Here is a 21,713-nt window from a genome sequence, read left to right on the forward strand (position 1 = left end):
CGGCTGGGGGGGATGGCGCTGTGTGTGTGTGTGCGCCCCCACAGCCTGCCCAACAGCCCCGAGGCGCAGACACGCACCCCGGCTCCAAGCCTCGAGTACCGCTCCACAAACGGGACGGGGCATTTCCACAAACACGGCCCTGTACGTACAGATGGACAGCACGAAGTACGTTCCTTGCCAGATGTCAAGAGACACTGACTCGGGTGAAGAAGCCAAAGTCCTTGCCTAACTGCACTACGTGTCCTCTGCACTGTCTTGTTAAGGGGAAGGCAGCTAAACATGTGTTTGCACATGTAAACGGGCAGATCAAGCTTTCAAAATAAACTACGAAATCTCAAACGGGGGGGTTTCAACGTATGATCATCTTTCCTCTGGTTCAGGATTTCAGCATTTTAGCAACTCCTTCATGTACAGCAGAACAGCAGAAGGCTGCCTTCTCTACTGAAGGACTGGAAGTAACCCCTCACTTTTGCTTTTTGGTTTTCCTTTCCTCCAGTGTGTCCCTTTTCCTTCTCCCCTACTTTCTCCATACACCTTCTGGCAGTCTCCTTCCCCCTGTATCCATACACATTTTACTGCTAAGTAATGCTTTCAGTCTATGGGCAGTCTCTGTGGCATGTAGCAAATAAATTAAGGAGGGTTCATACAATCACCAAATTTACATAATGCCATTTTAGATTAGAATGAACAAACATTTTCTCTTTTTCAAGCACTTTTATTAGGAAAAAAAACATGAAAAAGGTTGTGTAACAAATAACATTCTGAAGTTGGTCATACTTTTTCAAGTTTAAATTGAAATCTGAAGGTTGGGGTTTTTCACCCCACAAGAAGAGAACACTTTGTCCAAGTAATGATTCTGTTGGGGTCATTTGTTTGTTTTTGTTAATAACCAGAATGTCCATGCTCAGAAGTTTTTGAAAGTATCTGCATGAAAACTTATGACTGAATTTCATATCCCAAAGGATCAAGATCCTGGTCCAGAAGTATCAGAGAAGATTCCCTCAGCTTCTGTAGAAGCTTTCGGAGTTCTTCTTTTGAAAATACCTGAGAATAAATAATAAAAAACCAAACATCATAAAGTTATATTTATTTGCAATGAACAGCACTGATAAAAAAAAGTGGTGGTTAATTAAGTTGCTATTTTTCTATTTGATTATTTATTTCTATTTAAGATAGTGTGATCAACAGGCATTTCAGAAGGACATTAAGTAAGGCATGGGAGGTTAGACACAGCATCCAAAACCTGAACATAGGCTCAAGATAGCTTTGTCTCATTCTGGGGGTGTTTTTAGGCGTTTGGAGGCTAAGATGGTCATGGCTAAACCAAATGCTCTAAAGCAAAACCTGCTTATATAGTGTTTGAAATGTAATGGAAATAAAGAAATCAATTACAATACTACAGCTAAATTTAGAATCACAGAATCATTTAGGCTGGTAAAGACCTTTAAGATCATGAGGTTAAAATTCAAGAGCCCCCATCCAAAAACTAGTAATTGCAGTACTCAGAACTGGTTGTCAGAACACCGGTCATTATCCCCAATATTTCAAAGTTAACTCTGATTCCTTAAGTCATAACACAAGGAAACCTTTTACTGCTACAGTGAATGGGAAGCGATCAAGAAACTTATGATACTAAGGAACATATGGTGTCTTCCTCTCTATATAGAAGCTTTTTCCACAGGCAGCCCACAGAGTTTTCAGTGTAGGCCAGGCTGCTGCAGCCCTGCCTAGCTCACCGTGTAGAGCTTGTGGCGCTCGGAGGCGACCATGTCAGCGAGGCGCAGGCACTCCTGGTGCTGCCCTGTGCTGTGCAGCACCGTGTGCAGCAGGAAGCACATCATGGGCAGGCACAGCTTCCGCAGCAGGGTCATCTGGTGTGCTCGCTCAGGGTCTTCCTCAGCGTCCTTACCAGGGCAAAGTAACATGTCAGTATTGGGAAAATGTACCTGTCACAGGCAACTCAGCATAACCACACCATTAGTACTGTCAGAGGCAGAAAACTGGCCTCAGCAGCCTGGAGTGGACTGTCAGATGTGATCGGCATGGTTACTCAGGGAGCAAGCTCTAAATGCTCATAGCAAGGCCAGAGCCAATTGAACAGGAACACACGAAACTAAATGTCACAAAGGTACAACTACATGTGATTTGTGCTTTGTGGTCTGCATCACGACATAAAAATTCATTTTACCTCTCTGACGTCAACCATCCATCCTCCATCAACAAACAGCAACACATTGTACATTTTCTCCTTAACATCAGCTGTAAGAGCATCCAAGAGGCCTTTCCAAGTGCCATAATCCATCTGGCAAAGAAACAAAAAATAAACTACTGCAGAACAGGATAATTTCCAAGGCTATTTTAAAACAGACTGCAACAGGCAGTGCAGCTCCAATTCAAATTAGAATCTTCAGTCAGTGGCTAAAACTTAAAAGCCTGCTGCTCGCAACTATTTCCATCTTTTCTTAATGCCCTGTCCACAGAGTCAGACAGGTTGTTCAGAAACAAAGTCATGAGAGGAAGATAATTTTAAACAACCTATTCTGCCATGCTTATAAAATAAATGTTTATGTTGACTGAATAGGGTATATTTTTACTGACCAGACCTGCAAAAAGAACTTTACTCAAAACAAAACTGCACCATCTTTTAGAAAACAAAAGGTGATAATACTTAATAGAATTAATAGCAAAATCAAGCGCTCACATTTATTAATAACACTGACAATCAACACATGATAATATTTACTATTACAATATTTTATGTAAAGCTGAGTCATTAAAAAACCAGAATTTATTGTGCAGTTGCCTTATAATTCTGTTGTCTCATACTCCCTCAAGATAAAAATAGTTTATAATAGAGTCCTTAAATAATATGAAATAGCAGTCTTCTTTCTTTCATTGAACTAGACTGAAGGAAGAACATAAAAGTTTACAGTAAATAAGATGGACTTCCACCTACCTCATACTTCTTTTCTTTATGTTCATGGGCCACTTTTTCAGTGAAACTTGCTTGTGGTAACAAAGACGGCTTCTGTGGAGCTGAGTTCATGTGTTTAAACCATTCATTAAAGGTTTCATGGGCTTCCTGGATTGCATTTGAAACAGTGTTTGGGTATTTTTGACTCATCTAATAACCAAAATGTCATTGCATGCACAGGTTTAATGACTCAAAGAATCAGAAGTTAAATCAAATGGACAAAGCTAAAGTTTCACCACCAAGGCAAAGCCACCAGTATTTCTAAATAATAACTTGGAATATTGCATATTTGAAACTCACCAAATATGCACGAATACATAAATGTTCCCGAATAGCATTGTCATCTTCAGCTGGAAGCGGAGTATCCATTCCCTGTTCTTCCCACTGGTTATATATTTCTGCTATAGAGTCTTGGGGAATCTTCACAAACACATCTTTTGCAGCTTCATGTTTCTTGGATGCTATGAGAATGTGAACTGGGTATCAGAGCTTTGCAATTTCCATACCTTATCTTCTTAAGCTGGCAAACCCATGCTTTTTAATAGACTAGATCCAAAGTTATATCAAATGTACTGCCAAGAGCCAATGAGAACAAAACCAACATTTAAAAATAAGTCTACAATATTTGTGAAGCTTAGTACCCAAGAACTTCCTCATGATTGCATTGCTTTGCTTAAGTGCTTCTGCCCTCTGTGCAGGATCGAATACGAGCCAGTCAATTACATCTATTTTCAGCTGATCTGCCTGTAAAAAACAACACAGAGATTCACCACCATTTCAAGCACACAGCTGATGCAACGCACATTAGATCTGGTCAGGGAAATACACAAGTTTGGAAAGCATTGCAACATAGTAACAAGGATCGCTTTATTCAAAGGTTAGAAAACCTCTGCCATCCTGAATAATTTAAAAAAATGAATTTCTAAGTGTTCCCAAGATATTCAGAGCATCATCTCTCAACATTTTTTATGCATTATCAAATTTTAATACAAATACACTGTACCAACACGGTACATTTATGGAGCTCTTGCTATAATCTTCAGGGGTGCCATCAGCCTGCAACCACAGTTTTCCAATTCTTGTGTTAGATAAACTACCTTTTTGTCTTAGGGAGCTTAAACTTTGTACTGAACAGCAAAAACGTTACCACAAATTTGCAAACGATCAGTTGCTTTCTAAGCAGTACTTTGAATAGAGCCTATTAACATTACCTTGCTGTCCCTAAAGCACTGAGTTGGATCCAACCAATCAACAGCAGTGACAAGGAAACTGTCAGCAAAAGCAGTGTCTGCTGTAGCTAGAAATGCCACTTCAGCATCTTAAAAGGTATATCTGAGATCCAAAGTACTAATCTTCATAAACTGCAGAGGCTACAACAACACCCTACTCCCAGCTACAGCATAGGGTGCTGCAGTCATTTCAAGGGCCTTATCTTCACTTAATGTTTGTATACAGGTAAGCACACACCCAAAGAGCAAGGAAAAGCAGAAACAGTTATAGATCTGTGCAATATCCTCACTTGGTCACATGGAAAGTGCATTTCCCTCATAGGGTTTTTCAAGGCACTTTTCACCATTGTTGAAAGAAAAAGATGGCTCATAGATGCTCAGAGACTCCATAGCTGATTGCAAACTAACTATCTGCTCTGAGAAGCACTCACCTCTGTTGTGCCTGTGTCCAGCACGTGGTCGTGGTGGCTGAACTCCCCAGCATCCTTCTTGCGGATGTTTTCAACAACAGTTTTTGTTATGGTTGCAACATCCAGACCTGGGTTAAAAGAGAACCGTGTAAGAACTATCATGAATTCAAACTTAACACAAACTGAATTTCAGACTCCAGTTGTTGATCTTATTCCTTACTACTGGTAATTCTTATCAGTCTGTCAGAATAAATTACAAGCTTTTGTGCTATCTCATTTATTGCAGATATTTTACAAGAATGAGATTTGATATAACACAGAATACCAAATATAAGACAACCAATAAGTTCTTCAATCTGTGCTGAAGACAGCATATAGATATATCTGCTAAGATCACTGATTCCTACAATTCTGACAGCAAGACTATGATTTGACAAGAATGTACCAGGAAAAGCTCAGAATAGTTCTTTTACAGATGCTTAAGCAGGATGTGTTATTTTTGAAACCTTAGCTGAGTTTAAAAGAAAATGATTGAAAAATGACTGAAGAGAAATTAAGACACAAAATCTGCAGGAAATCTGCTTCTTTGTGCATTCTGAGTTAGCACAGAGGCACTGTCAAGCAATGGACAGTGTGCTGCTTCATTGTAATCCCCTTCTAGTTTCATGTACAGACCTGGAAGGAAGTTTACAATTAATGCAAGAAAGTTACCATGGCTAAGAACAAGCGGTATAAATTGGACAAAAAATTTAAGATACTCATGACCTTCCTAAAGCCACAAAAAAGTAAGTATTTTTATAATTAGTTCTCCGAAATAATATGAACATGTCAAGTTTCAGAGCATATATTTGAGACAGGCAGCTGACATTTACTTCCTGGTGTATTTGGACATAACCCAGATGCAGTGATATTTAGTTTAATTCCAGGTTAATGAAAACACACCTATACACCTACTTAAAGAAGTGATCAGCAAATTAATTTTATTTATCAAAAAAAAAAATAGGGGAAGGAAAGAGTGTCATATTCATAGCTAGGTTTTAGAGCAAAAACTATTGAAAGACAAAATAACCCAGGATATAAAATGATAATTGGACCATCAGGGTCTCTCACCTGCTTCTTTTGCTAATTCAAGGCAGTGGTGGCGTTGATCGCTCTCAGTAACATCTTCAAGAAATAAAGCGTACTGAGCTACAGCGAGCTCTGGGGGCAGGTGGCTGACATAAAACGCTATTAAATCTGTGTGCTTCTCAGACACCAACCGCTGCACAGTATGAACCAAACACACAGAATGAGAAGCAAATATGTAAGAAGCAAATATACAGAAGATATCCACTAATATATAAACATATTTAACAGATATGCATACTATATTCCTTAGTGTAAACACTAAAGTGCTTACATTTAAGTAAAAACATGTACTGGGTACACCCAAAAATGTGTAACCAATTTCTGATTAATTTATTCTGATACAGGAAGATTCCACTCAGCTTCTAAGTAAGGATCAATAAAATTGTCTCTTATTTAAGAACTGCTAACAGAGAATTTGTGTATTAGGCAAGCTTCCATGTATCTCTTGAGAAAACAGCATTAGCTGCATCATAGCTCTTATCATCCTGTAACCTTAAGTCTGCTTTTCTTCCTCCTTTACATCTAAATCACACCAGAGAAAACAAACAATATTTCTGAAAGCTTACCTGAATGTAGGTCTTCAGGACTTCAACAGAAACTTCCTCCTTATTGCAAACAAATATAAATTCAATTTTAAATCAGGTAATGTGGAAAATAAAATAAAAGATACTTGACAGGCTATCACTATTAAAACAGCCACAAGGTTATTTGCGTATTCCTGCTTCAGTAATCTACACAAACAGGCTCAACTGGAAGAACTGTTTCTCTTGGAGCATGATTAAAAAAGCATGTCTTCTGATTCAAAGATTTAGTGTTCCAAGGATTTTCTTTTTCAGCAACTGGATAATACAGCCTTTGGTCTAACTGGAATTTTACTTTTTACAGGATTTTTAAAACTTTCTATTTTACCGTATTTTTTAAATTAATAAACAAAATGTCAGGTACGCAGATTACTACTGCAGTGTAATACATGCCCTGTTTTATTATAGAAAATGATAATGTAACAGGGTATAAATATCACCTGACTCATCTGGAATAGCCCATACTAAACAATCACTACAGGCTGAGCACCTGAAACTGCTTTAGCCAAGACTCAAGTGTTTGTTGCTGTCAGGAATTATCATTTTAATTTTATATGTGTAAATTGAAGACCTTCATCTAAGCATATATCTATATGAGCTGTATACAATCAATATACAATAAACATCATAAAAGCTTGCATTTCTGCCTCTTCCCTGTGAAGTCTACTGAGGGTTGATTGAGTAATCATACAATAAATTCATCTGCTCTAAAACTCTAAAGGCAGAATCGTTACAAATTTCCACAATGGAATTCATGTAGGAAATTGCATGTTTTTTGTCCCCTCTGTCAAACATATGCTAATGGCTAGTTCTACTGCACTTTAGCTTAAACACTACTCCATAAAATTTTGAGTCTGGCTAAAAAATTAATATGCATACATATACACACACACACATTCCTCTTATTTAGCTAAATGTTAACTGACTTCAAAACAGATTTCCACAAGGAATTCAAGCAATTATTGGAAGTATGAACAAACAGTAACTCAGAGCTGTATTTAAATCATCTAATGAAAACACACATTTGTGTTTTCCCAAAAGAGGTTACATTCAGAAAATTACTTGATACATAACAGCTTCTAAACTTTAAAATAGTAGAAAAGGAGAGCCCCAAATTACTTGTGATATTGTCCAAAATGAGTAATTACAGCTACAGTGACCCCTCTGTGTATTTAGCACAAATAGGCCAAACAGGTAGTAGGCTATGCTTACTTTATCCTTGGAGATAATAAGAAAGTTTCAGCTGGCACTAATTACCTCAAGCAGAAGCATTTATGGGCTTACAGCAGCAATAGGTACTGCTCCAGCAACTGTCTATAAGCACAGGTTATATTCAAGACATTTTGGCTGCTATGAATAAGCCTAACACTGAAGTTTGACCCAGGACCTTCTCAACAAAAGGCTTCTGAGTAAAATCCACCATCCTCAAAACCCAAAACTGAGTTTTTAAGCTCATCTGGAAGGGAGGAGGATGCTCTTTTCTCCTTTAGCTCCAAGATCAACAAATACACTACTGAAGCATGCAGCTTCTCCTTGGCCTGGCAGTAATTTACCATCATTCTATGCTGTCCATGTACTTGCACGAAAGAACTTCTACTTCCAAGACTGGTTACTGCTGTGACAGCAAATCAAGTACAAGTGAACTGACCTTAGTCTGCATGCCCAAAGTGCGGAAAAACAGAATAAGATGTGTCATGAAACGAAGGAGGTGTCCTGGGAGCACACTTCTGTCCTTGGAAAGCCACCTGCTGACTTCCTCCATCAAACCTATAACCACCAAGGAAACGTCTGCATTAGCCATACCATGGAGAAAAAGAAAAAACCACCCAAGAAATATTTCAAAATTATGCATTTATTCAACAAATGTAATTTAGTCTCAGAAGTTCAACAAAACAGAACAGCAACAATTGTGGAAAGATGTAGCTGCCTCGCTTAAAAATGTACTGTATCCCATCATTTCTCAGAAGAAGTTATAGCTGCAGTCTGCCATGTATCCTGACACATTTACATGATTTCATTACTTCTTTGAAAACTACCTTGTAGGTCAAACTGTTCCTACAGTTCTTGATTAGAGCATAGCTTGAATGCAGAGCTTGCCTACTGTGTGCTTCTAAAAATCCATTCATACAGAAGTTTCTGGAAAGGTCCCTCAAAATAATGTAGTCAGTTGACAATAAAAAAAAAAATCACTTAAGAGAAATGCTTACCATCCACATCTCCAAGTATAATGAATTTCTGAATCACATGATAGTGTTCTTGATTCTCCTCTATAACCCTCTGGAGACAAAAAAAGAAAATTCAAACTTTGAATAAATCTTCTAGCATAATGTATGAAGGAAACAAACTTATAAATAAAGCAAAGGCTCCTCAGGGGAAAAAAGCTATCCTATTTCAAAGGGTATCCTTCATAAAGAGCAAGAGAAAAGGCACTTGCTGCCTCTGCATCAAATTACAAGAACATTGACAAACTAAAAGAAAGAACTGGAATATAGATCTGCGCAGTTAATACTTTCATGGAAGACATCCAACACCAAGGGCTTTTTGCTCTGAAGAGGAGAACAAACAACGATGTTACAGTTAAGATTTACAAAAACCACAGAAGAAGCAACAATGCGTATAAATTTTTAAAGAAAAGGCCTGTGAAAGTTACTTCAGGAAGAAATTCCACCCTCTCCCCAGAGGAATAAACACATTAATGCATGAAATGCAATCCAAATCTAAATTTGCTTTATGGTGAGGATTGCACTATGTTGCAAAGGCAAATACAGCTGGGTGTATCTGTAGCTGACTGCATGTCTTTATCTCAGCAATATGATAAATGCTATGTGTCTATTCCATCAAATAAAAGTAACTGTAGTTCAATTTAATCACTGCAAAATTAACCTTTAAGTTTTGTATCCCCATCTTACATGAACTGAGTATTTTGGGTGCTAGAAGTGCTAAAAGAAAGAATCACAGTCTAAGCCAATATGCTTTTAAATTCTTGAAAGGCCTATTCTGAAATATGCACACAAATCTCCTATGAAGAAAATAGAATGTAATCGATTTTGAACATTTTGTTGAAGTGTTGAATAGTTGATTTGTCTGTCTGCTTTGTACGTCTGACAGCATCTGACAGCCATCTGTTTCTTTAGCACACCCAGCTAGTTTGACAGATACAGGGCAGGGCAACACAAAACCTGTATCACTTTCACTATTAAGAGGTAGTAGTATGAAGAAAAATCCATTGAATTTGGAAACCACACATTTCTGGGGATAGAAAATATGAAACAAATTAGTCATTGTGCATATTTGAGCATTACACTAAAGAGTGCAGTAAAAAGTAGAACCCAGTGAATAATTAAAAATGGTAAGCAGTGAGGAGAAACACGTACCCTTTTGTCTGTTGCTTGAAGTTCTTCAAAAACTTTTTCTGAAGTCCAGCTTCAAAGCAAGGGAGAAAAGACAAAAACGTTACCTTGAATAATTCCACAGAGATTCCATACAGGATACTTTGTTGAGTGTAGCAGCAGCATAATTTTACTTGAAACTTACTTTGTTTCTAAATAATCTCTAGGGAGCTCTTCCATCTCCTCTGCAGTTACTACTGAGGTTCGTATTTCCTGCTCAACTAGAGTGTCCACCATGACCCTGAAATATGCCCAAACAGTATCTTCCCAGGTATCACAAACTGGAAGAAGCTACATATGAAAAAAACAGAGTAAAAATTATCAAGAGATGGAGAAACACCAGAACCCAAACAGAGCAACTATAATTTAGGATCAGATTTTCAGGCACCAAAGCAGTGTAGTAACCACCTTAAACAGCAGCCTTTCCTTGACTGAAAAGTCTGTAATATATTTAATTAAGACATGTCAGTACTACGAAAAGCATGTCTACTAAAGCAGCAATGTTTGCTATTGTTCTGTTTACTAGATCTTTAGAAGTGCAGAAACCAGTAACTGCATTATTTCTGATGATATCACTGTCACATATGAGAAAGGAAATGCTCAACTACCAAACACTGTTTAACTAGGGGGCTTGACATACCTGTTTGAGGTTTCCACTCAGGGCTGCATAGATTGCTCTTTCATATCTATTAAACTGCTCCTAAATGAAACAGTAAAAACACCCAAACTTTAAATTACAAAGCATTTAAGTTTTCTAGTCACTTTACATTTTATTAGAGATTAATCCATTGTAAAATGTTCCATCTAACAGATTCCAAGTAAAGTTGGAAAATCCAAAATAAGAATAGCAAGTGACACTCCCTTCACTAGTTTACTAGTTCCCCTTGTAACTTAACTGAAAAATGTACATTGACCTGGAAAGAAAGCAACATCTTCTTTCCCATTCAATTAAGTCAAGATGAAAGTCGGTGTCAGTGGTTTTACTTTCAACCAGAAAAAAAAGGGCAGACGTTTCCTGAAAAAGTGGTGCTGATTATGTAGATTTCTCACAATGCATAAATGATATTTCAGAAATCCTCTTAGAGGCATTAATTGCGAATCCTCTAGGCAGCAAACACAGAGTAGGTGTGTTTACTTAAAATCCCATTTCAGAGTTCAGAAAAGTTCACATTTATGTATTAATAGAAAAAACAGCAGCATTGTCTTACCTCTTCAGCCATGCGCCAACAACTAATTTTCCAAATGCACCTGTATGGATTGCCTTCAACAGGCTCCAGATCTTTTCCTACATGCAAAGAATAATTAAAAAAAAAGACAGGAAAAGGAAAAAGAGAGAAAATGTTATTGAAAAAAGAGAATCCAGTAACATCTAAAAAATGATAAAGTCTATTTTTGTTTCATAGCCCAATTTCAATCCCTTTAGAACTCCTCCTAAAGCATTTTGATGCTTTTGACGGGACTGCAAGGTGGCTTTTCTGGCTAGTTGGGTGAATTTGCATCTATGAGTTACAGTAATATAAAAACTTGGCTGCTATCTAGCTTTTAAAAGAATAGTGCTTTTGGCTGTAACACAGCTACAGTGTCTACATTTGAAAAAAAAAAAACCACAAAGTTAAGGGAAAACAAAGAATTTTTATATCTTAATCAAAGCTTCTTAAAAATGTCACTGCTTCAGCGCTGCTATTTTGCATGCAGCTGCATGGGTATTTATACCTGTGTAACAACAGCTTAGGTAGGCAGACTCAAAAAAACCTAGGACAGTGGTGTGGCAGGCAGATAAAAGCAACAGGCTATCAGGATTTGAAAAGAACAAAAGCATTAAGCCTTCCACACCCAGCTATAAACAACACTTGGACTCATTCTTGAGTTCCTTGCTAAATCCTCCAATGTACTGAACAAAGAGAGAAGCAGCAAGGTACTGTGTTATAAATGGGGAATCATGTGCAAGGAACCAAGGAGAAAGGTACCTTACAATTTTCAAGTATTTTAAAAGCATCTCTTTCTCCTGCATTTACATTTGCTGAACACCTACTACTTTTCTGAAGCTTTCTGAAGCTGGGTATATAGTCCAATTTGAGTATGTAAGCTACAAAATGTGTGCTAGGTGGCATAAGCCAGATGTTAAGAAAATACAGACCCAAGTTATTGTATGGAGGTGGAGAAGATCTGTACAGAACTCTGAAACATCTACTTCCTAGTGATTATGTCTGACTTCAAGAAAGAAAGTGGCTTTAACGTGCGTAGGTAGATACAATGAACTCACTTTCAACCAAAATAATGTCATGTTAGTTTTTACATGTTCAACAGACATGGTAAAATATTCCACATATCAAAAAAGGCTCATCTGGTGAAAATAAAGAGCTATTTCTCTTTGCCACAAACAGATACTATGAGATCTTAGTATTTTTATATCTGTCTCAAATGTACTTTGGAGCAGATACCTCCATTTATGTTAGGATCATGATACAATTTCCAGCCTTCCAAAGTTGCAGCTCTCCAGGCCTGACCACATCGTTTGCATAAGCGCTGTGCCTGAAAAATAACGCATTTCTCAGCAACACACTTCAAGGTAGGAAAACCTCCAGCATCTTATTTAAAAATGTGAATGTTATTAAACCAGTAAATTTGTGTAGAGAGTCTACTATGTGAAAAATAAGCACAGAGGATCTTAAACTCAAAACAACTGAAAGATTTTAAAGTAAATGTCATTGTTTTTTCAATTTCAGTCAGTATTTACAGCAATGTAAGAAATGTGCTATAGCCTCATCTTTGTTAGCTAAACAGCTGTTATGCATCATTCTGGTAAGCCTAGTGTAAAGCACAGCCCTTTCGCTTAGATGTTTAATCATTGTCTTCATGCACTCATCTACCTTCCTAGTTCACTTAGCCCTCCCAATACCAACTGAAGCTGCAAATCTCTACTCACATTGCCCTGCAGCAGTATGCTAGTGTTCCACACCATCAGAAAATGAATATATGTGCACCATATTGGAATAGAATATGAGCAAGTACCCATAGTCCTTACTTAAGGTCTTTGGCATGAGAATCTCAAGTCCCCTTTCCTCCTCATTACTCAAATGTCATTATGTATACACACCTGATAATCCATTGATGATTAGAGACACAATTAGGAAGCTCTTTAAAGCCTTCTGTGTGTTTGTCTTGGCAGTATTTAGTATCAAAACACAACAGTGAAAAAATATCATCAAACAACCCAAACACCCAAAACTACATTTTTTCTTTAACACCTATTCTACACCAAAAATTATTTAACTAGAAGCAAGTTTGATTACAATGCTAATTTGGCAGTCAGTATAGACAACAAATTGAAAACTGAATCACTACAAGCCAAATTTAAACAGACATTTTAGTACACAGCTTATTTGCTTTAAAAGTAAGCTACTTATGTTACTTCATTAAAACTTACACTACCTCATCTGTCATTCCTGCTCTGATGAGAGTGAAGAGATACTTCAACAACCTTGCATCGTCTTCTTGGTCCAAATCATCAAGTGGCAGTTTCTGTCGAATAGGAGCATCTGGATCCTGCAAGGAAAGAAGTCATCACTCAATCTACACAAGATGTCATCACATCTACAATGCCTCCTCCATTAACGTCCTGCCCTGTTTTATAATTTGGAGTCACTTTTTCATGTTGGCACAACAATCTGTACAACCCATGTAATACTGAGCATGCTACTCCTGTTTTTCCTCTAATTTCTCTTATTCCTCTTCTGTCACTGTTACTATCAGAAAGAGTCAATGCAAAGAATTTACTCCACTGCCTTGTTATTTGCCCCAAATTTCTTATCTTCCAGCTCTTCTCACCTTCAAACATCCTTTGCTCTTCTGTCTATCTGCCTACCAGACTGTTTCTCCTCCTTCACCTTCTATCTGAGAAGGTTTTTCACAACAGCTGCACCTGCTTCTATGTAAATCCAAAGAGATTTGCCAAAGCCAATCAATACCTCAGATCACTCCTCAATTGAATTAACCTTCTATGGCTGCTTTGCTGTCACTGAAGCAGCTCATCACCTTGTTCTAATGGACAGTCCTTCCTTTCCTTGACTTCTCTCCTATTAGCTTTTATTACAGAGCTCTCCAAGTACTGCACTAGGACTTGGTCTTATTGTACTGGTTACTGCATAAAGACAGCATTCCCTTATCTGCAAGGGCTCCTCAAAGAGTTTTATACGCTCTTCTGGTTAGGGACATGGGTTTGTTTTAGTCATAATAAAGGCATTACTTTGCCAAATAGATCACAAGTACTTGTGCGGGGGGTGGGGGTATGGAAGTGATTGCTGAAAGAAACACAAGTCCACAGTGATGCATGAAAGAATTTTTGAGGTGCTCTGCCTCACAATTTCTGCAGCCATTTTTAGGTACTACACCTACTTTTAGAAAGCACAACTATCTAAGAATTGGTGGCAATCTGTGAAGATAGCATATTTCTCCAGCCCATTTTGAAGCCAAGCCTTATTTTTATATAATACTTACCAACTCTGTTACCAGAGGACGAGAACTTCCCATGTATGTACTTGACTGTCGCTGCTTCAGGGCGTGTAGTGTGTTATCCCTGAAAGCAGCGAAATGTTTTACAGGAAAATTACTTTTTTAGCAAGCATCTTTGAGTAACTCAAATATTGAAAGACATATTTTGTTACATAGAGTATGTTTACAGAACAGACACTTGGTTTGGCTGATATATCCATGGACTCTGCTAGTGTTGTGAAAACATAACATTTCACAAGTACAATATTAGAATTAATGCACATATATTTGATTTCTTTCAAAAGCATCTGTTACTTCAATCATTCATGTATTCCACTATTAACTGACTTCTACATAAGCAGATTTTCCCATTATCATTACTATACAGTCAGTCTAGGGCAGAAATTTAACTGAGGATAAACACATAATTGCAAAAGCCTGTATTCATCAGCCATTAAAAGCAGGTTTACTCTAGGCATCTAGCATGGAAGGTAATCTTTGGTCCATTGTGCCATAAAACTCATCAGTGATAATAAAGGTGACAATAATGGCTTCTGGTGAAGGGTCGATGACATAAAGTGATTAAGAACTTGGGCAAAAACTAAAGCTGGACAAAGATTAAATTACAATGGTTTGATGGTTTTTCCTTTCATCTTTGCCTCCCAAAAGGCACTAACTGACTTGTGAGATTTACTTCAGTGGATGGGTAAGAAGTCTCAAATTTTACATGTAAGATTTAAAAGAAAAGAAGGGAATAAAATGAAATGAACAACCTAAAAAGACCATTTCTTTTCAAAAGTGATTCTGTGACTGTGAATTTTATGCTTGATGGGACAATGTATATAATCAAAGAAAGTCTGAACTCACCAATATACTGTTTTTGCATAAAACTCAATATTATCAGAGAAGTCCCCAATTTCATCCTTAGCAATGCTCTCTAGCCAATCCACCACCAGCTGGAATAAAATTAAATTGCATTTTTAAAACAAACATGTAACAAATAATACTTTTACTACCTTCCTCTCATCTCTGGATCTACTTGTTATCTAAGGAGCAATCAAAAGGCTGACAGATCCAGAAGACCACTCCACTTGCATTTTAAGTATCCAATATGAAGGTGGTTGCCACTTTATTTCTCAGTGGATACTGCAGTTTAATACAGTGCTACTTAACAGCTTATCAATCACCATCAACAGTAACAGATGCTGCAAATGGGAACAGCTCTCAGCTTTTCATCCTCTGCAGAACAGCCAGAAAAATCCTTCTCATCTTCAGCAACTAAGAAGCATGATTTTTATGCATACAATTAATACACACTTGAGTGAACGTTAAAAAAAAGTATTAGAAACAACCCCCAAAAGTGCACAGAACATTAGTATTATGAACATTTAATCCATTTTCATTCCCATATTAAAAACTTTCCATCATACCTGACTTTGTCGAACAAGTGAATCTTTCTGAAACAAGTTGTCTACAGTAGTTTTTTCACTAGCAGTTAAAGCCTATTTAAGAAAAAGCTGATTATTAGTTCATGGAAAAGAAAATTTCCACAGAACCAGAAATATCAACTCGAACACATACTATTTCAGAAATCTGCTACAAGTTCAGTATGCTGTATTTCCCCTTCCCTCCCAATGTATAAATGCATTATACATTGTTTTATTTGATCATTTACATCCAGTTACACTAAAAACCATAAAAATGAGACTTAGAATATAATACACAAATATATGACCACAGAAAGATTCCACACAGTAGATTCATTGATTCCTTGACTGCCTGCATATTATCTTAAATCCCATTTGCTACCTTAAATTAAAAGAAAAAATAACTTTTCAAAGTCATACACACATTTAACATCAAAAAGTGTGAAAAACAAAAAAAATACCAGCCCCAGAGCCCTGATCTTTCTATTTGATCTCCTGCATTAATTTAGCTTTCATTAGACTTTCAATAAAAAGAGAACAGAAGATGTGTTTTCCTAAAAAACACAGGTAGGAGGAAACTGGGTATTTTTGGCACAACAGTGACATCTTAGCAGTGGGAATTGTAGAGGAAGCTATCTTATGACTGAGAAGAAAGATCTGCAATCATAAATTTTACAAAGGCAGAGTCACTTTACTTATTGTTTTGTTTTCCTAAGCATATTGTGGCAGCAAAGGCTGGAAGCACTGTATTGACATAGACAAGATGACTACAGCTCTAACAGGAATGCTAAAAAATTTGGATATCTCTTCAGGTAAATTGGAATCACGACTGCAAAGGCTAGACAGCTAGAGACCACGTTCTTTTAAGCAAAGCAAAACTATCATCTATGGGAACGTCACAGCTACTGATGCAGATTTTAAAAATAAATAAATAGTTATTTCTAGTGAATATCTAGTGAATATCTAGTGAATATTAGTGAATTTCAGGGTTGCCTTGTGCAGAGCCAGGAGTAGGACTCAATGATCCTTGTGCATCCCTTCCAACTCAGGATATTGAAGGAAACAAAACAAAGAATAGTTTGCAATAACTTTTATGCTAGCTATCCCTCTTTAGAACTGAATATTTAGACGTACTTTTTACAATAGGTGAAATAATTTAGTAATTGTCTTGATAAAAATCAGTCTCATTTTTCACTTTTGAATTTAAGCGACTGCCACTTTGAGATTCTAAAAGTAAAATACAAGCATTTAGCCTACATTTTACTTATTTCATTTCTTGTATCACTTAAAAAAAATGCCAGAAGAGTCCATGCTTACAGTGATATCAAATGCAGTTTCATCTTCCAGTGCAGACTGTATTCTGTCTCTAGAAATAAAAATGCAAAACACTAAAGATTAAAACAAAAGCTGAGAAAATTTAGCAAAATGTCGATGCATAAATGCTTAAAAAACTTTACCAAAATGTTCTTAAAAATGCTAAAAGTTGCAAAGGTAATAAGAACACCCCTATTTACAACTTTCATTTTTGCAAACAGATAATGAATAGACATATATATCAGAACCTAATTCAATAAACAGCTTTTTAACCTAAGAACAACTTAATAAACTGCTAATTCAGCTTAATTGCTTGACTCCATATTTATAAACTCATAAAAAATTTTTCCAAGAATAATGTCAGTACAAAAATGTAGTAGTGTGCTTTTCAAAGGAATTACCTATAAAGAGAGGACAGCAGTCTCCATGTTACCATCTCCTGCTTGAGAAGCCACAAGACACTAGCAGTTTTGGAAAACTTCTGCTGTCCAGGAGTTGCCCGATAAACTATTTTCCCTAATATGTTCACCTGAGAGAAACAAATTTATACAGAGTTAATATTGCCAGAGTTAATTCTTTTGAATTTTTTCTATTTTCTTCCTAAGCCATTACAGCAATCTTTTTACTATCCTGAATGTTTTCCCACAAATGGCTTCAATTACTGTCTCTTCAGATGATGATTTTATTTATAAAATAATACGATTATTTAATTTATTTACATATGAGAGAAATAAGTACATTTTAATCCATCATATTAATAAAAACATTTATACATCCGCCAATGTTTATTGAAATTTTCAGTGGAACAGCAACCAGATAACAATTTTAGTATTCAGCAAGCTACACCATGGGTCTTCCTGTGCCAAAGCAGTGTTTGAGGAAAGTGAGGTGGTACTCAATGCTGGTGTTCAGCAACCCATAGCTGGAATATTTGAAGTATGTATGTTAAGCACTGTGACTTCACAGCAACACTGCTTGGGGAAGGGAATGTAAAGTAAAGTAAATAAAAAACCAAGTAACTACTTACCTGACTGTTACAAATATTTTCATATTCATCCACAAGATCAAAAATGGTAGTTGATGTATGCTTCAGAAAGGAATGCAGAAAGTCAGAGTACATGCTCATAGTAGCTAGGACAGATATAAGAAGAAACAGCCATATCAGTGAGTCACAACTTGGTAAAAAAGCCCCCACTGAACTACAAAAACATCCTTCTGATGACATCTTATTTTTGCAAATTTAAATGATGATATGAATTATCTCATGAAGTCAGAAGTATTTATCAGCTAAGACAGTAAGATCTACAGAAGCTATGGGCTATGTCAGTTATAAAACTTTGGTTGTAAATACGCCACCTGCAACAATTTCAACAGCAAAGTCATTTGTGTATCTCCACAAAATTAATCCAGTTTGCTTCCAACATCACTAGAGCATCACACTTGTTCCATGTGAACAGGCTCCATAGAAAGCACAAACTCACAAAACTCCAATAAACTGGAACAGAGTAATTTTCTGAACTTTTAAAAATAGACTGCTTTTGACTAAGAAATACCAGCAAAATAATACAGAAAATCTTTAAAAAGGACACATACATTTATACCCACAAATCAGAACTGGGATCAATTATTAGTAAAACTTCAAACTGTCTCACCAGCTTCCCCAGGATCATCCTCACGCAACAAGACAGCACTCATAGTGACGTCTTCTGTCAGACTGGACATGTCTGCATTCACAAACATCCCTCTCTGCTGAGGCGAGAGTGCCATTGTCCAGCTACTTTCATCCAACTGAAAGCACAACAAGAACATAATGAAAATAAATTTTTGCCTTCTATATGAATGGTATATAAACAGAGAATCATAAAAAACTAATATTGAAATAACTGCCTTTAGATAAGGTACAACTATGCCTTAAAAAGTTACCAGTGTGTCTGGTTTAGGGCAAATTTAGTCACCCCATGACACAGTGAGAGCTCTGTATGCACACTGATCAACTAGGCCCCAGAAGCTGAAAATTTATGAAGAAACAAATGGCCTGTAACAAACCACAGAAACTAAAAAGGAGAATGAATTAAAATATAGATAGAGAAAAATAACTTCTCTAGAGTTAATTTAAAAATAAATGGAGATAAGATACTTCAGAGGTCCCCACTGCTAACTTTTCCAATCAGTATTTTTCCGAAGACATTGAAGTAGAAGATAATCAATGTCATCTAAAAAGTCATCAGAAGAGCTTGTTCTGTGAAGTCTAAACTTCAACACTCTAGTGAAGCCTAATACTGGAGAATGCTAAAAAAAGAAAAATCCCAAAGTTTTAACTTGCTAACATAAAACAACTCTTTGAAGAAATTGTAAACAAGCACAGTAAGGATTTTTGTAGTCACAAACCGATGTTATGAGGACTAGCTTAACACACATGGTGTATTTGGAAAGTCCTTGTAAACCTCTCTTATTCCTCACTGCATCATCTCAAAGAACAACACAGTAATAATTAACACCAGCAGTAAACAGCAATAGCAGTATTAGCAAGCTTGTACTACTCACAGTTTGTCTTTGGAACAAACAACACAGAATCTCTGAACTTGGAGTTTTGTTATGTTTCACAGGGACAAAAGAGAAGAAGATGCTCTAACCATCTTACCATTGACAGACTGCCAAAAAGTCCAGAATTTGGTAGAATAAGAGGAGATTTCCCTCCTGTTCCCAGGAAGGCAGACATATCTGATGGCTTCATGGAGCTGCGATGTAATGCAGTACCTGAAAGAAAAAGAGGCTTTTCTGAAAAGAAAAAGTGTTCCAAGCTACTCTGCTCTACCCAGAAATTCCAAAAGAAATTTTTAACAGGGACTGAAGTTCTTATGAAGTGCAGACAAAAGCCTGAAAGCAGATTGTGCACCAAACAGGCAACATACCTTCAGTTACTACAGCTCTTTGTAAACACACATGAGCATAAAGAGCAGTACATCACCACTTGTTCTTTCCTGGAAATTGGTCTCCAAATCCTTAAAGCAAAAGGCAGCCCAAAGGTGTGTCAACTAGAAAAGATTGCTCAGGACTTTGTCCAGCTTTATTTATCTCCAAGGACAGGGACTCCACAGACTGTCTGGGCAATCAGTTCTAGCATTCAACCACCAGCAGAGTAAAAAAGGGGGTGTTTTTTAATGTTTAAACAGAATTCCTTGTATATGCTGTTGTGCCTATTGCCTCTTGACTTTTCAGGGCATCAAGAAAAACTTGGCTCTTGTTTTACTCCCTTCCATCAAATATTTATATATATTTACAAGATCCCCCAACCTCTCTCCCAGGATAAATGATCCCAGCTCTTCTCAGTCTCTCCTCATATGTCAGATACTTAAGCAACTAACCAACTTTGTGGGCCTTCCCTGGATTACAGCACATCCATGTCATTCTTATGGATTGTTATTAATTATTAAGTACAAACACATAAAACCTTTAGTTAAATAGTAAGCAAACAAGCAAGCAGTCGTACCTGGCTGGTGAAGTAATGAATTAGGAGTTCGGGAAAGAAACTGGCTTTTGGGTGTCATGTTTCCAATAGTGTCATCCAGGGATGTAAGAACTGATTAATAAACAAGTTAAGAAACACTCTCCTAAACACACTTTTGGATTTATTCTAAATGAATGTGACTATTTGGAAAGGAAAAATATTTTATGGTAACTTGAATGTTATGAAAATTACACATCTTGTCTTTCAGAATAAAACAGAAAGTTTCATAAAATGTTTCATCATAACCTTAAAGCTGGAGGGTTAAAAGGGACACCACAAAGTGAAGCTCAGAAATATGAACACAACAGGTCTGGGACTCCTCAGAGTGGCTCAGGTCAAAGAGAATCCTTCTGCTCCATGAGGAACTGCTTCATGCTACACCAACCATAACAAGAAAATCTGAGCCTGAATGCATTTTTTTAAATGTTTCCTCTCTCGGTTCCAGGTGCTCTGTTCTCAACTTCTTCCTATCAGTAACCAAGTTCAGTGCTCTAGGTATGATTTACTAAGAAGCAGTCATATAAAAGTTTCAGTAGCTTGTGCTATTAGCCTTCAGAAACATCCTGTTTTTTAGCCACAATATAATCAGAGCAAATATCTCACTAGCTTTATTTTAGATGCAAAACCCATAATAACAAGCAAACTGGATTCCTTTGCTATCACAACCATGAAAATACCACTGTCTTAACTGCCAAACTACATGGTGGGGGAGATCCTTATTGCAAAAAAGCAGGGGGGGAAATTTCTATGGAAATTTAAATCTATGTCTGTGCACTACTCTTGCTATGACAGTGGATGGAAAGCTAAGATACACTAGATCATCATAATACTCTGATACTACAATACCTGCAAATAAGCATAAAACCATAAAACTAAGATATAACGAGGGAAACTTATTTTTCTTTTCCAAAAGCTCAGAAATGGAGTCACACAGTTCTCAGATAGTTCTCTTGAGTTCATACACCCATGAAAATCAAAGCAGTATTAAAAATATACACACCTGGTGAACACAGTAGCTAAAGACAAAAATTCCTTACAGAAAAAGGATACTAGAAACTCTCTTCTGAGAGCCTTGCTTCCGTCCAGCTCTGACCATCTCAGGATCATGGGGGGACGACATGTCTTCAAAACCATTTCTACAAAACAGCAGCACAGACGGAAAACAAGCAAGTGAATTCAAGCAGGACATCCAAGATCTTACTGTCATGCCAAAGTAACTCCACAACCAGGAAACTTGAAGCGTTAAGTCACCTCCAATCTTA

The 21,713-nt window shown here is 36.9% G+C and overlaps 1 protein-coding gene across 4 annotated transcripts; it reads right to left on the reverse strand.

Annotated features, from left to right (window-relative positions):
- Nucleotides 1-694: 694 nt before the first annotated feature.
- Nucleotides 695-21,713, reverse strand: NUP107 (nucleoporin 107). 4 transcript variants are annotated; one of them, XR_004081558.1, is made up of 27 exons: nucleotides 21,502-21,713; nucleotides 20,434-20,523; nucleotides 19,585-19,700; nucleotides 18,596-18,731; nucleotides 17,971-18,074; nucleotides 17,345-17,472; nucleotides 16,947-16,995; nucleotides 15,633-15,704; nucleotides 15,070-15,158; nucleotides 14,209-14,287; nucleotides 13,144-13,257; nucleotides 12,153-12,243; nucleotides 10,920-10,996; nucleotides 10,352-10,411; nucleotides 9,857-10,002; nucleotides 9,697-9,745; nucleotides 8,530-8,599; nucleotides 7,971-8,089; nucleotides 6,308-6,346; nucleotides 5,724-5,874; nucleotides 4,635-4,741; nucleotides 3,616-3,718; nucleotides 3,275-3,435; nucleotides 2,957-3,036; nucleotides 2,189-2,302; nucleotides 1,737-1,904; nucleotides 695-1,044 (listed from the first exon to the last, which is right to left on the reverse strand). XR_004081558.1 is itself a non-coding variant. In XM_005419228.2 (27 exons), exons 1-27 carry the CDS (start codon nucleotides 21,656-21,658, stop codon nucleotides 937-939), a joined length of 2,823 nt encoding a protein of 940 aa, XP_005419285.2. In that variant the 5' UTR covers nucleotides 21,659-21,708; the 3' UTR covers nucleotides 695-936. The 4 variants fall into 4 exon arrangements, 3 of the variants coding, with proteins under 3 accessions (XP_005419285.2, XP_030911412.1, XP_030911413.1); XM_005419228.2 differs by having other exon boundaries at nucleotides 2,957-3,082; nucleotides 21,502-21,708; XM_031055552.1 differs by having other exon boundaries at nucleotides 2,957-3,082; nucleotides 20,434-20,530; nucleotides 21,502-21,566.

Source organism: Geospiza fortis, unplaced genomic scaffold (assembly GCF_000277835.1).
Source record: "Geospiza fortis unplaced genomic scaffold, GeoFor_1.0 scaffold166, whole genome shotgun sequence".
Classification (NCBI taxonomy): Eukaryota; Metazoa; Chordata; class Aves; order Passeriformes; family Thraupidae; genus Geospiza; species Geospiza fortis.